Source organism: Oryzias melastigma, linkage group LG11, assembly GCF_002922805.2.
Source record: "Oryzias melastigma strain HK-1 linkage group LG11, ASM292280v2, whole genome shotgun sequence".
NCBI lineage: Eukaryota > Metazoa > Chordata > Actinopteri > Beloniformes > Adrianichthyidae > Oryzias > Oryzias melastigma.
Genome location: NC_050522.1, coordinates 8,104,679 through 8,116,081, shown reverse-complemented (window position 1 = coordinate 8,116,081; position 11,403 = coordinate 8,104,679). Strand labels below are relative to the sequence as shown.

The 11,403-nt window shown below is 37.5% G+C and overlaps 3 protein-coding genes across 4 annotated transcripts in view; 1 reads left to right on the top strand and 2 right to left on the bottom strand.

The window, feature by feature from the left end:
• The window catches only part of wipf3 (WAS/WASL interacting protein family member 3), a gene marked incomplete in the record, with an annotated part of 8,050 nt that extends 4,732 nt beyond the window's left edge, over positions 1 to 3,318 (top strand). Inside the window, 4 exon segments of the mRNA XM_036214324.1 lie at positions 1 to 391; positions 1,299 to 1,430; positions 2,719 to 2,820; positions 2,895 to 3,318. Of these exon segments, the coding sequence (XP_036070217.1) occupies positions 1 to 391; positions 1,299 to 1,430; positions 2,719 to 2,820; positions 2,895 to 2,935 (666 nt within the window).
• A 640-nt stretch (positions 3,319 to 3,958) lies between these two features.
• LOC112136266 (peptidyl-prolyl cis-trans isomerase FKBP14) lies at positions 3,959 to 6,084 on the bottom strand. The gene is made up of 4 exons (XM_024257867.2): positions 5,808 to 6,084; positions 4,804 to 4,955; positions 4,415 to 4,542; positions 3,959 to 4,219 (listed from the first exon to the last, which is right to left on the bottom strand). Exons 1-4 carry the CDS (start codon positions 5,999 to 6,001, stop codon positions 4,061 to 4,063), a joined length of 633 nt encoding a protein of 210 aa, XP_024113635.1. The 5' UTR covers positions 6,002 to 6,084; the 3' UTR covers positions 3,959 to 4,060.
• A 642-nt stretch (positions 6,085 to 6,726) lies between these two features.
• wu:fc38h03 (acetylcholinesterase collagenic tail peptide) overlaps positions 6,727 to 11,403 on the bottom strand; it is a 9,535-nt gene continuing 4,858 nt past the window's right edge. For both annotated transcript variants that reach the window (XM_036214346.1, XM_024294147.2), the window contains 5 exons: positions 10,208 to 10,344; positions 10,013 to 10,132; positions 9,733 to 9,862; positions 9,329 to 9,431; positions 6,727 to 7,457 (listed from right to left, as the gene is read on the bottom strand). In XM_036214346.1, the coding sequence (XP_036070239.1) occupies positions 7,388 to 7,457; positions 9,329 to 9,431; positions 9,733 to 9,862; positions 10,013 to 10,132; positions 10,208 to 10,344 (560 nt within the window). In that variant the 3' untranslated portion in view covers positions 6,727 to 7,387. The remainder of the gene's footprint in view (positions 7,458 to 9,328; positions 9,432 to 9,732; positions 9,863 to 10,012; positions 10,133 to 10,207; positions 10,345 to 11,403) is intronic.

Below are 11,403 nucleotides of genomic sequence, written 5' to 3'. Positions count from 1 at the left end.
CCACCTCCCCCTCCATACCAGGTTACCAAACCGACATGGCTCCCAGTTCATCACTGCCACTCTGTGTCCCAGCCCTCCACCCCACCTCCACCTCCTCCTCCTCCTCCGCCTGTCCAAGGGGACCGCTCCTCAGGCTGCTTCTACTCTCCTCCTGCCTCCGCTTACTCGGAGCCATCCAGGTTCCCCATACTGCGCGACAGCCCCTTAGGACCTCCTCCGCCACCTCCTGCTCCTCCCCTTCCAGCTTCATTCTCTCCTAGTTGTCCATCCACACTCCCTCCTCCTCCTCCTAGAGCCCCCTCAGTGCCGTCGCTCTCCGTGCGCTCTTTACCTCCATCATACCCCTGCAACGCTCCCACTCGACGGCCCCCTGCTGTGCCCAGAAGTGCAGGTTTGTAGACACAAGTGCAGATGAAAAGAATCGTCACTTCTTTTCAGAACTGTAGAGGTGAAAATTACGGCAGTACGGTGGCCCTGAAGTTCAAAAAAACATGGTAAAGATCGCAACAAAAATGAATAAAGCAAAACAAATAAAAATAAAAACAATTTTAAAAATCAAAAAATAAAATTACAAAAAACTGGAACATTTCAGAAAACAAAAGTAATTTACAGAAATTAAAATGAAATGTAAAAACAAATGTAACACAAGAAACCAGAAAATGTAGGTCCTATGTGTTATCTCTGGTTGATGTTTTATTTTTTATTTTGAAACTTTGGAAACATAAACATGAAGAGAAAATAGCTTTTTTTTTTAAAAAATATGAAATAGTTTATAACTTTTTGAAAGACCTTCACATAACTTCCTTTCAAAATAAAAGACATCCTAGGATCATGTCAATGCAGCAAATGCAGTAGGAAGTGTAAAGTCATCAATGATTAAAAAAAAAAATGTTTATTTTACTGTTTCTGGTGCTTTTGTTTTCACAGTTTTGTCTTGATTTCTAAAATGTCTTTTTTTACATTTTTCTTTTTTAATATGTTTTTGTATTGAGTGATTTGTTGGTGTGATTTGCACTTCAGGGCCACCGTAGCACAAGAATGAAAATAAGCTTATTGTTTTTTTTTCCAGGAAATATTCCAAAATAATGAAATTAATCGACACTATGTTAATGCTACAAATCCACTAGAGTAAAAGTCCCTCACATTAGTCAATAATTTTCTAATCAAGCAGTTTAAATGATCATCAACCCTTTATGAGTTTGAGATTTGTAGAAGACGCAGCTTTTATTATCCACTAGCAATGAAAACAGCTTTCAAAGAGGTATTTTTCATGACTTTCACTGACATCTCTGTAACAGGTGCGAGTCGACTTGCTCCGCCCCCAGCTCCTCCCGCACGTTCACCTACCACAGAGTTGTCCTGTCGCATTCCTCCGCCTCCCCCACCTCTGCCCCCATTCAGCCTCAGGAACGGACACCTTCATGGTTTAGGTGAGACATTTTTACCGCATGGTCAGAAAAAGGTTCGTCTGGAGTTAGATTTATAGGTTGAAGATGTTATGATAGGATGAAGGTTTGTGATGAAACCCAGTCAGAGCATTATTTCTGTAACTAATGGAAAGCAATATTGAAACAATAATCTGTCATTACAAACATTTATTTGAATGACAGTGAGCCAAAAAGATATGTCAGTCACTGAAAAGATGAAAGAAGTCTGTAATATTCATACACTTCAAGTTTATGAGTCAAAATGTAAAAAAAAAAAGCATGATGGAGCAGAAAACAAGTGTTTGTCTCAAACAAACAAGCATGAATTCTGCCCCTCACAGGTCCTAAAAAGTTCTTCTTTCTTCCTCACTCATTACCTGTATTAATATCACCTGTTTGAATCAGTTGTCTGTATAAAATCTCATGTCCTCACCCTCAAACAGTCAGACTGTAACCTCTAATAAGTCCAAAGAGCTGTCGAAGGACACCAGGGGAAAGATTGTACCCGTGAACTATGGAGTTATATTGGTTTAAAATCTTTTAAATTCTTTTGGTTATATCAATCAAAAGAAAGAAGTTTGGAAGAGTAAAATCACCAGTCGCTCTAAAAATACACAGGACTTTTTTAGTTGCAAACATAAATTATAGCTCTTTTCATAAATATTTTTTGCAATTCTTTTCTGCTTTACCGTTTTATTTGCAATTTTGACACATATGTTCTGACATATTTTTTAAAAACATTGTAACTCCTCTGTTTCCACCTGTGAGAAATGTTGCAAATTTTGTTGCAAATCAAAGTTTTGTATTTGCAGGAACATTTTCTCTTGGAGTCACTGGCGAGTTTACTTTTACAACTTCTAATTTTTGAGTGAAATTTAAAAAAACCTTTAAAGATTTGGCACGAATAAAACTAATTACTGAACAATATTTGAATAAAAAAAACAAATACTGGAGCAATTATTAGAAAATGAAAGAAATACAAGATCACAGGTGATATCCCTCAACCTGAGGTTCCATGTAAGATCTCACCTGGTGGGTTCAAATAATCTTGGAAATACTTATTTTTAGCACTATTATACAAATAAATTAAAAACCTCAACATGTGATTTCCTGGATTCCTTTTTTACATTCTCTCACAGTTATAGTGAACCTATAATGAACATTACAAACCTTTCTCCTCATTTTAAGAATCAGTTACTGACAAATACTTTTTTTGCCCCAGAAACAACAAAACATTAAGGCCTTTACAGTAAAAAAAAAAAAAAAAAAATGTATTTCTTTATTTGTGCAGACGACTTTGAATCAAAGTTCCAGTTCCATCCTGTAGAAGACTTACCACCACCGGATGAATTCAAACCTTTTCCTCGGATCTACCCAAGCAAAGAAAACAGAGGTACAACATTTTATTTGTCTTATTTATTTTAAACTCCTGTGTTTTTCATCTGTTTTCATTTTTTCCTCTTATAGTCAACCCCAAACCACCTGGGATAAGAACACACCTCAGATGAGTCATGGACTTAAAGTCAAGCGACCGTTTCTTTCCATCATTTCTTCTTCTTTGAGTCAAACTCTCACAGCTTTACTATCAAAGACTTTATCGTTCATGCATTGGGCCTGAATGTCTCTTTGCAAGTGTGAGGACAGTGTCCCGCCTTATTCTGCCTATGTGACCTCTGACCTTTTCCAGCGTGGAATTTGTCTGAGGAGGAGGTGGGCTTGCCGGTCTCATGAGCCACATATAGGCGACATGAGAACACAGAACAGAGTTAGATTATTTCATGGACTGCAGAAAACCCGTACAGTACCACTTTTAAACTATATTTGAAATACTAATTTTTGTTTCCACAATTTACTCTCTGCAGCAACATTAAAACTCACCTGTAAACATGCAGTTTGGTAAATATTATTTTAAATCTTTTTATTTTGCAGGTAAAATTTATTTTTTTTTCAGCAGAAAATGCAGTTTAATTATTTTCAAAAATAGTATGAAACACTGTAGAGGTGCTATCCTGTGTAAATGTGATTTTTTTTGTCTTGGAGTTGATCTGGATCATATTTTTCCCCTTTAATAACAAGCTGTTAAGTGTTTTCTTATCTAATAATGGTTGGGTGGTGCCCCCTGCTGGTTGAAGTTTAGTATTTCAATACTATTAATCCAAGTATATGTTGGTAAAAATCTATATTTTTAAATACTTTAACTGGAAGTAAAAGGTAAGCACGAAAATGAGCTATAAATGGAAATAAATACATTTTAGAGAAGAAAATATATTTCAATATGTCATCAATATTTGGAGAATTAAAATATTTTATTGTGGTTGTGAAAAATAAGTATTTTTGTAAAAAAAAAAAAAAAAAAGGTTAAATGTGATAATGTGATTTTTAAAAATATTTTACATTGTTTTTATGAAAAAAAAAAACATATTAAACAAAGATTTTAACATCTATTTTTAGAAGAAGATTTTTTTTATTATTACAAAAGAAATTCACATCCTGTATTGGCACCATTAATGCATGGACAGCTACATATGACACAAAGTCATTATTTTATTAATAGTTCAGTCACTTTCAGGTAAATTTGACTTTAGAGTTTCAACAGTGAAAAAATATTTAAAGCATCTTCACACACTCATTCTTTACAGTTCGTCGTGTTTGTATGTGAATTCTCTGGAGGATATAAAGCCGTCCTTGTTCTTATCTTCTCTGGTGAAAATGTCATTGGCCATCTCTTCATTTAGCGTATCATTGGGAGGGTGGCCATAACGCTCAAACTCCTTCTTTAGGTATTCTTTAACCTGGAGGACAGAAAAAGGTATAAAAACTCCAACTATTAAAGAAATTTTTTCGCAATTACTGCAAATTCTGTTTAATTTAAATTAAGCAGAATGATAGCCAGAAATCCCAACATCTTTAAACGTTCGTTTTACAGAAAAAACTGCAGAATGATCAGCTGTGCTTGACAGAATTTACAGTATTCTTACAGACTTCACCTCATGTTTGGAGAGTCTCCAGTCATCGTTCAGGTCCATCTCTTGGAAGGACTCGTGCGACCTCGGTCCATTTCGGATTTCAACCAGCTCTATTTTGAAGGTCAGCGTAGTCTTTGGTGGAATTTTACCTGATCGGAGAGAATGCAGGTTCAACTATGTACATTTTCAACTATGTTTTGGCTAAATTTGAGTGTATGTTCTGAAACAGAAATTGTTTTTAGTCAGTGTTCTGCCTACAAGAATGGAAACAATCTAGCTTACATATAATGAACCTTTCAGCCAGTGTGAAAATCTTATGTTGCCTTTCAAAACAAATCACTTCGGACATGCTTTACACCCATCCATCCTCATGCTGTAGAGCAAAGTCTGTAGAGATGATAAAGGAGTACCTTTCCCTTCGTCCCCATAGGCCAGAGATGGAGGGATTACCAGCTTCCTCTGCTCTCCAGCACACATGTCCCTCAGGCCCAGATCCCAGCCTTTTATTCCTTCTCTGATGCCCAGCGTGAACCACACTGGCTGCTTGTCACCAATAGTTCGACTGGTGGGCGACACAAACACATTTACACAAAAACTGAGTCATCTAAACCTCACTTAGGCGATTTTATATAAACTAAAGATTTTGGGAAATTGCTTTAATATGGCAAAGCAGGATACAGACATGGGCAAAAAAATAAAAAATAAAAATTGAAATCCACAAAAAAATGAAAAAAAAAAAAATTAAAATAAAATAAAAGACCAAAAAAAAGTAAGGATGGATGAATAGATTGATGGATAAATAGGGACCTGGTAAATGCAGAGGGTAGTGTCAGGAAGAGCATTCAACACAAAACTTAAAAAACAAATGGATAAAAGGATTTTTTTTTTTTTTTTGAGGAAACAAATAATTAAAAAAAATCCTTTATTATTCCCACAGTGGGGAAATTCTCTAAATCTAATTAATCAGAGCTTTATTGTGAAAATCCACATCTTATATTTTTTAATGAACAAATACACACTACAGAACAAAACATGGTTTGAAATTATAGAGTTTTCCAAATGGATCAAAGGTGAAGATATATTCGTGAATAGATGACCTGATATGATGATTACATAGTTTTCATTGCATTTTAGGAGTTTTATTGTATTAAAATAAATTATTCTGTTATTACCAAATACTTTAGCATATAGTTCTACATTTAAATTCTAAATATGACATATTTATGACTTAAAAAATAATTTTTGTCATGAATTTTGGATGTTTGAGAAAGTTTGTTATGGTTTCAGGGCTCGCGCTCTGATTTGTGTCACGTGACACTGACAGATGCAGCTTTAGCCAATGAAGAAGAGCAACACCGTTACAACTAAACGAAATGAACATTTTTTAAAAGCGTCAGTCTAGAAAATACGTCACCTGGAGAGCAACAGCGTCCCGTTTTCAAAGTATGCTTCATGGTGCAGCAGGAGAAGGTCTCCGTTTTTGGACTTCCGGCGACAGATGAAAGGTTTGTGCAGAACTTCCATTTTCATCTCCTCTTCCGGCGCTCCCGCCCCGCTGACGGACACCAGCAGCGAGCTGCACCACCAGCTCCACACGGACAGCAACATGGATGAAAGCGTGGCTTCTTATCACCATGAAGTCTGAAAGATTCCGATAGAGACAAGCACAGCTGGCGAGCGACGTGGCAGACACGCCCCTCCTCCTTTCTGCATGTTTCTTTTGATTGGATACAGTGCTCCTTAGCTCCACCCACAAATACCCCCCTTTGATTTGGGGTTTCTTCCGTCCCCTGTGGGGTCAAATCAATATCAGCTTAAAGTTAATGAAAAACAAGATTGAAAATTTGAAAACAACATTGTAAATATGAAAAAAAGAACATTTGAAAGCAGTTTTAAACTCGAAAATAAATATTTTAAACCTAAAATAAAAAAATATATTTTTAATTTTAAAAGAAATATTTAAAATTTATGAAAAAAATGAAACAGTGAGAAGAAAAAAATGAGAGAAAAGTGTGAAAATATTCATGTGTGTCTAAGGAAAGTGTAGAAAATGTGTAGTGAGTAGTTGGGGCAGTGATGTGCCGCCAGCAAAATATAGCTTATAAAATGCATAAGTTACATAAAATAAATATAAAACTAAAGGTAAAAATCAAATGGTATTTTTTTAGACATGACTTTTCTATTATTAACTTTTTCTGTGTGGGTTTTCATCGTTTCTTCGGTAAAAAGCCACAAATTTATGAGTGTCCTGTTCCACTACTACTAATCTAAGCATCATTTTCTTTAACTATGTCCTCCATTGTGAAAGAAATGCCACAAGATCATGTCAAAAACACTTTTTTCATCAGAGTGATTGTTTAAAGCTGCTTTATTAAATTAATCACCATGCAGCAACATATTCAATACATGCCGTTTGTACAATGAATACAAATATTTTTCTTTAAATACATGCATTTTTACCAAATGATTTGCACTAAGCCATAAAGATGTTCACAAATTCACTTAAACTCTTCTGGTTATTTCTCAGGTCACTGAAACACATTTACATGCAATATCTCAACATTGCATTTGACAACTATGTTTTGTAACACATTCCACTAGAATAAATACATTCATACATCCCTGATGTGCATACAACAGTACATAGATCTATACAGTATAATGTGTAGTCTTTGTGTCTTGCATTCAAGAAGACATAGCTCATCCTGCATTAACAGTCATCAAGTCCTAAACATTGTAGCTTTTTCACATGATACAATCCTTAGTTGCTAATATATTTGCCCTGACTCCACAGTCTGTAACAGTGCTGCAGCCGGGGGAGTGACAGTTGAAGATTAAACCCCAGCTGATTTTAAAACTGACCCCTGTGACTAATGCAGGGCTCCAAGCAGGTCATCAAAGGCAGAGAAATACATCAGAAAGCTGAAGTATTATCCCCTATGATCAGAGTAGCGTAATGCAAAAACGATCCAATACAGCCACCTTTGAATGTCTTCAGGTGAAGTACTTGCAGCCAGTTGAATCAATGAGACACGAGTCTGTGCATCTGAGTTGTCCAAACGATCTTCAGAGGAAACACAAAAAAATTAGTATATTTAAGCAGTACAACTTGTAAGCAGACAGTTATCACCACTTTATTAAATATATGCTATACATATGGAAATACCTGGATATATAGAGCAAGAGAGCTAAAACCAATCTGTAAGCAAATAGATCGAGTCAAAAAGGGATTTTTATGCATTAAAAGTGTGTCAATTGGTTTAGAGTCATATTAAAATAAATAATACAAATTTAAAGACCTCCTCCTTTGAAAATCATGATTTTGCAGTTTTAACATGTTTTCTTATGATAGAGGATACAAGAATTCAAAATTAAAACTGCATTTTTGATTATTTCTTTATTCAAATCGTGACGGACCAGTAGCAGATAAAAACTTGCAGTTTAAAAAAGCTCAGGTTTGTGATGTAGCGGCAGTCATGGGCGAGCAGAACCTCCCTGCTTGGATGCATCCATTTGCAGACGAAAACTGTGTGGCTGGATAGCTCTGTTATCGATCACCATTTTTTCTCGCTACGCTAATGCTAGCTTGAGGTTGTTAGATAGGCCAAGGATGGGCAAACTTTTTGAAATCCATTTTGTGAATAAATACGATTCTAGACAAAAACATGCTTTAATTTAGACTGAAAATTAATATGTATTTTTCAAAAATAATTTCATTTTAATGCCTGTTGCACCAATGGGTCAATGCCAATCAGAGAAATAATGCATATTTAGACAAATGGTGCGTTCATTTGGTGTTGGAATGATTGGAAAATGACTGTTCGACTCTAAAAACACACACAAACGTCAGAATAACAACAAAATCTTTCAACATCACATGACGTAGTTTGCCCACCCCTGTTCTATACAGTAGCAGGAGAATGTGTAAACGAAGGGTTGATGGGAAATTAGCCAAGGCTAACACGAAGGCTGACTTCTGCGGAGACAGTCACAACCCAGAGATATATTTGCAGAAAATATGTCTTAAAAAAGATACAGGCTTTAAATTTTGGCTCAACACTGCATAAATATAATTAAAAGACCACAAGAACACATTTACAATAGCAAAAATAAAGGTGGAGTGGGACTCTAAGGACATATTTCTGAGGTTAATAGAATTTTCCCATTGTTTTTTACGATAAGCTGTGCTTAGATAAATGCATTTAAAGCTTTTTACTTCCTGCCATTTGCACTTTGACTTTAACCCAAGTGAGCTTCCTCTGAATGGGAGCAAAGGCAACTACTGAGTCACTATTTTCACCTTCAAGCTCTTGCATGTCGAGCAACAGGTGGAGCTGGAGTTTTGTAAGTCAGACCTCACTTTTCAAGTGGCAGTCAAAATAAATTATTTTAGAGAGTTTAGATCCACTATCTGCTTGTACTGCTCCCATAAAGTTAGCTGTTTCTGGTCGGTCAGGAGCAGTCGGCTATGGTGTTTGGTCCAGCAGCTGTGACAGCGCCAACAGATCTAGGGAGGGTTCTGTGCACTGTTCCTGCACAACCAGGATAGACTTGCATTGCTAGACAATTACTGCTGTTTCTAGGTACAGGTTAGGTGATGGGAGATACAGTTTAGAATAGTAGAAATTTGAGCTCAATATGGAGAATAAAAGTGTCCTTCTATATTTCATTTCTATGGGCTAATCCACAAAAAAATAAATAATACAAAAGGTCAACAAAGAAGTTTCAAGTGATGATGTCAGATGAACTGAAGAGCTGTTCATTTGTTTGCCCCTCATACTTGATGCATTTAAAATATTTTGCAACACTAGGCCATAAAAATCAGGTGATTTAGCAACAAGTCATATCAATCAAAAGAGACTTGGACTGCTTGACTACGAAACATAAAAGTATTAATATGACATGCAATTGCAGTCTGACGGGCAGTGAACATACCCAGGAAGATACGATTTGCAGGTTAGATAACCAAAATCCTTTCCATCGCACTCCTCCATACCCTCATGTCGGTAACCATCACCGCAGTAGGCCCACTTGCAGTCTGCAGTCCCCAGAAGAGGGCGGCAGAGAGGTAGGGAGGGGAGACACAAGACATTACTAATTTCTTTGGCACTGTAGTCTTTTTCAGTGATGCCAGTGCAGCATTTTTCCACTAACTTAATTGAACAGAAGCAGAAAAAGTGGAAAGTTGGCAGAGAAAACTAAAGGAGGAGACGCCTGACAGATCAAGGTGTGCCGTTAATATCTGCTTCAATGTATCTTCTGGTGTTATCCAACAAAAAAATTGGTTCTGCACATTTAAGGGAACAGGGTCAGGTAAATCCAGAACAACGTGAACTCACTGAGACATGAGTCTGTGGCAATCTGGTTTCCATCGTCACACTCCTCTCCATGCTGGGCCTGTACCTTTCCATCTCCACAAACACCCACTCTTTCTGGGATTGTTTCAGTCGACTGGAAGGGCTGAAAAGGCTGAGAGAATTTTGAAAGCGGAAAAAAAATTATCTCAATCAACTTCAGTCCAGACTGAAAGTCCAAATGCAAATGCCTAAAATTGTGGTTCGTTTCTAATACATACCAACGAAACAGCTAACTTCTGGAATATAACTTAAATATACTCACCTGTAAAGGACTCCATCCATTTTTGTCTTTAAAGTACAGTATCCCTTGATCCTTCCTTAGTGCTATTGCATTGTCTTGATGTAGACGGTTCATCTCCTCCTCACTGTTCAGCACAAATATCTGCACAAAGAAAATCAGTCATGAATCGATAAATGACATGGGTTTATTAGGTAATATGAAAATCTATGGTCTTACAGAAGTGACTTTATTAGAGCCACGCTGGGTGTAGCTGCCATATGGGGCATTATGTGGTCCAACGACACCACCACAGTCACAAAGACCTGGTGGACCTGGGAGGCCCTTTTCCCCTTTCTCACCCACAAGGAAGACTCCTGCAAGAATGGACACAGACAAACTTTATATTTTTGTCCACATGCATGCTTTTTAAAACTTCATGTGAGGATGCAACAAAGGACATCCCTGCCAGAGTAAAACATGGACAGGGAACAGGTTCTAACTAAACTTCTGTTCTGGTTAAACAGGGAGTGGACAGACTTTAGCAGGGGGTCCTGGATCCCATATTCCCAGAGTACCTTCCGCAGAATATCCAGAGGGTTCAGTCAAATGATTTCTCCAAATCCACAAAGCACATGTAGACTGAATCAAGTACTCTGTGTAAAATATGAGGCTGATGCACTTCTCAAGATCCAACACCACACTGTTCCATTCTATATCAGAGGTTTGACTATCAGACAAGTTCTGCTCTCTAGTACTGGTACTCTCTGGGTAAGTCTTTCCAGGGTAGATTTACCCAGAGTCTACCAGAATAGAATTCCTCAGAGACTAGTGAATTTCCCTGTAGTTTTGGTGCACACTCTGGTCCCCTAGGTGGACCATTTATCAACACTGTCTTTCAGTCCAGAGGCATTTGCCTCCGACCCATATGCATTTGCAGTATCGATCTGTCGTAGTGAAGGAACTAAGCCAAAAGGCAAAGCTCTAGATTTAGTGATCAATCTATGTTCCTCCCATCACCTATGTTCATGAGCTCTGTGCCATTACCAAAAGATCCTGGATTTAAGCAGCTGAAATTAGTTTTCATCGCAGACTTCCTCAGAGATCAGGTGCAGTAGTTGTCCATCCAAGAGGAGCACAGAGTAGAGCCATCGTCTCTGCACACTGAGAAATAGCTCGGGCATTTCTTTTAAATGCTGCATCTCTCCCTGGAAGAGACCTTGGGGGAGACCTAGGACATACTGGAGGAACTACGTCTCTTAGCTGGCTAAGGAGCACTTTGGGGTTACCCCCCAAAAAACAGAACAAGTGTCAGGCCATCTCTGCTTTGACTGCCTTCCAACCCTCCTGACCTGGTTCCGGATATTGACTCTGGATAACGAGAGTTCCTGTTCCTGTGACGTCATTTCCGGGTGAGCGTTACCCAGTGCTTGGTC

Bases quoted from the DNA above. Each gene is read 5' to 3' on its own strand.
- LOC112136266 (XM_024257867.2), bottom strand. From the start codon at position 6,001: ATGTTGCTGTCCGTGTGGAGCTGGTGGTGCAGCTCGCTGCTGGTGTCC. The intron at 4,956-5,807 runs GTGACGTATTTT...GTCGCCCACCAG, and splicing joins GGGACGCTGTTGCTCTCCAG to TCGAACTATTGGTGACAAGC. The intron at 4,220-4,414 runs GTGAAGTCTGTA...TCTGTCCTCCAG, and splicing joins GGAGACTCTCCAAACATGAG to GTTAAAGAATACCTAAAGAA.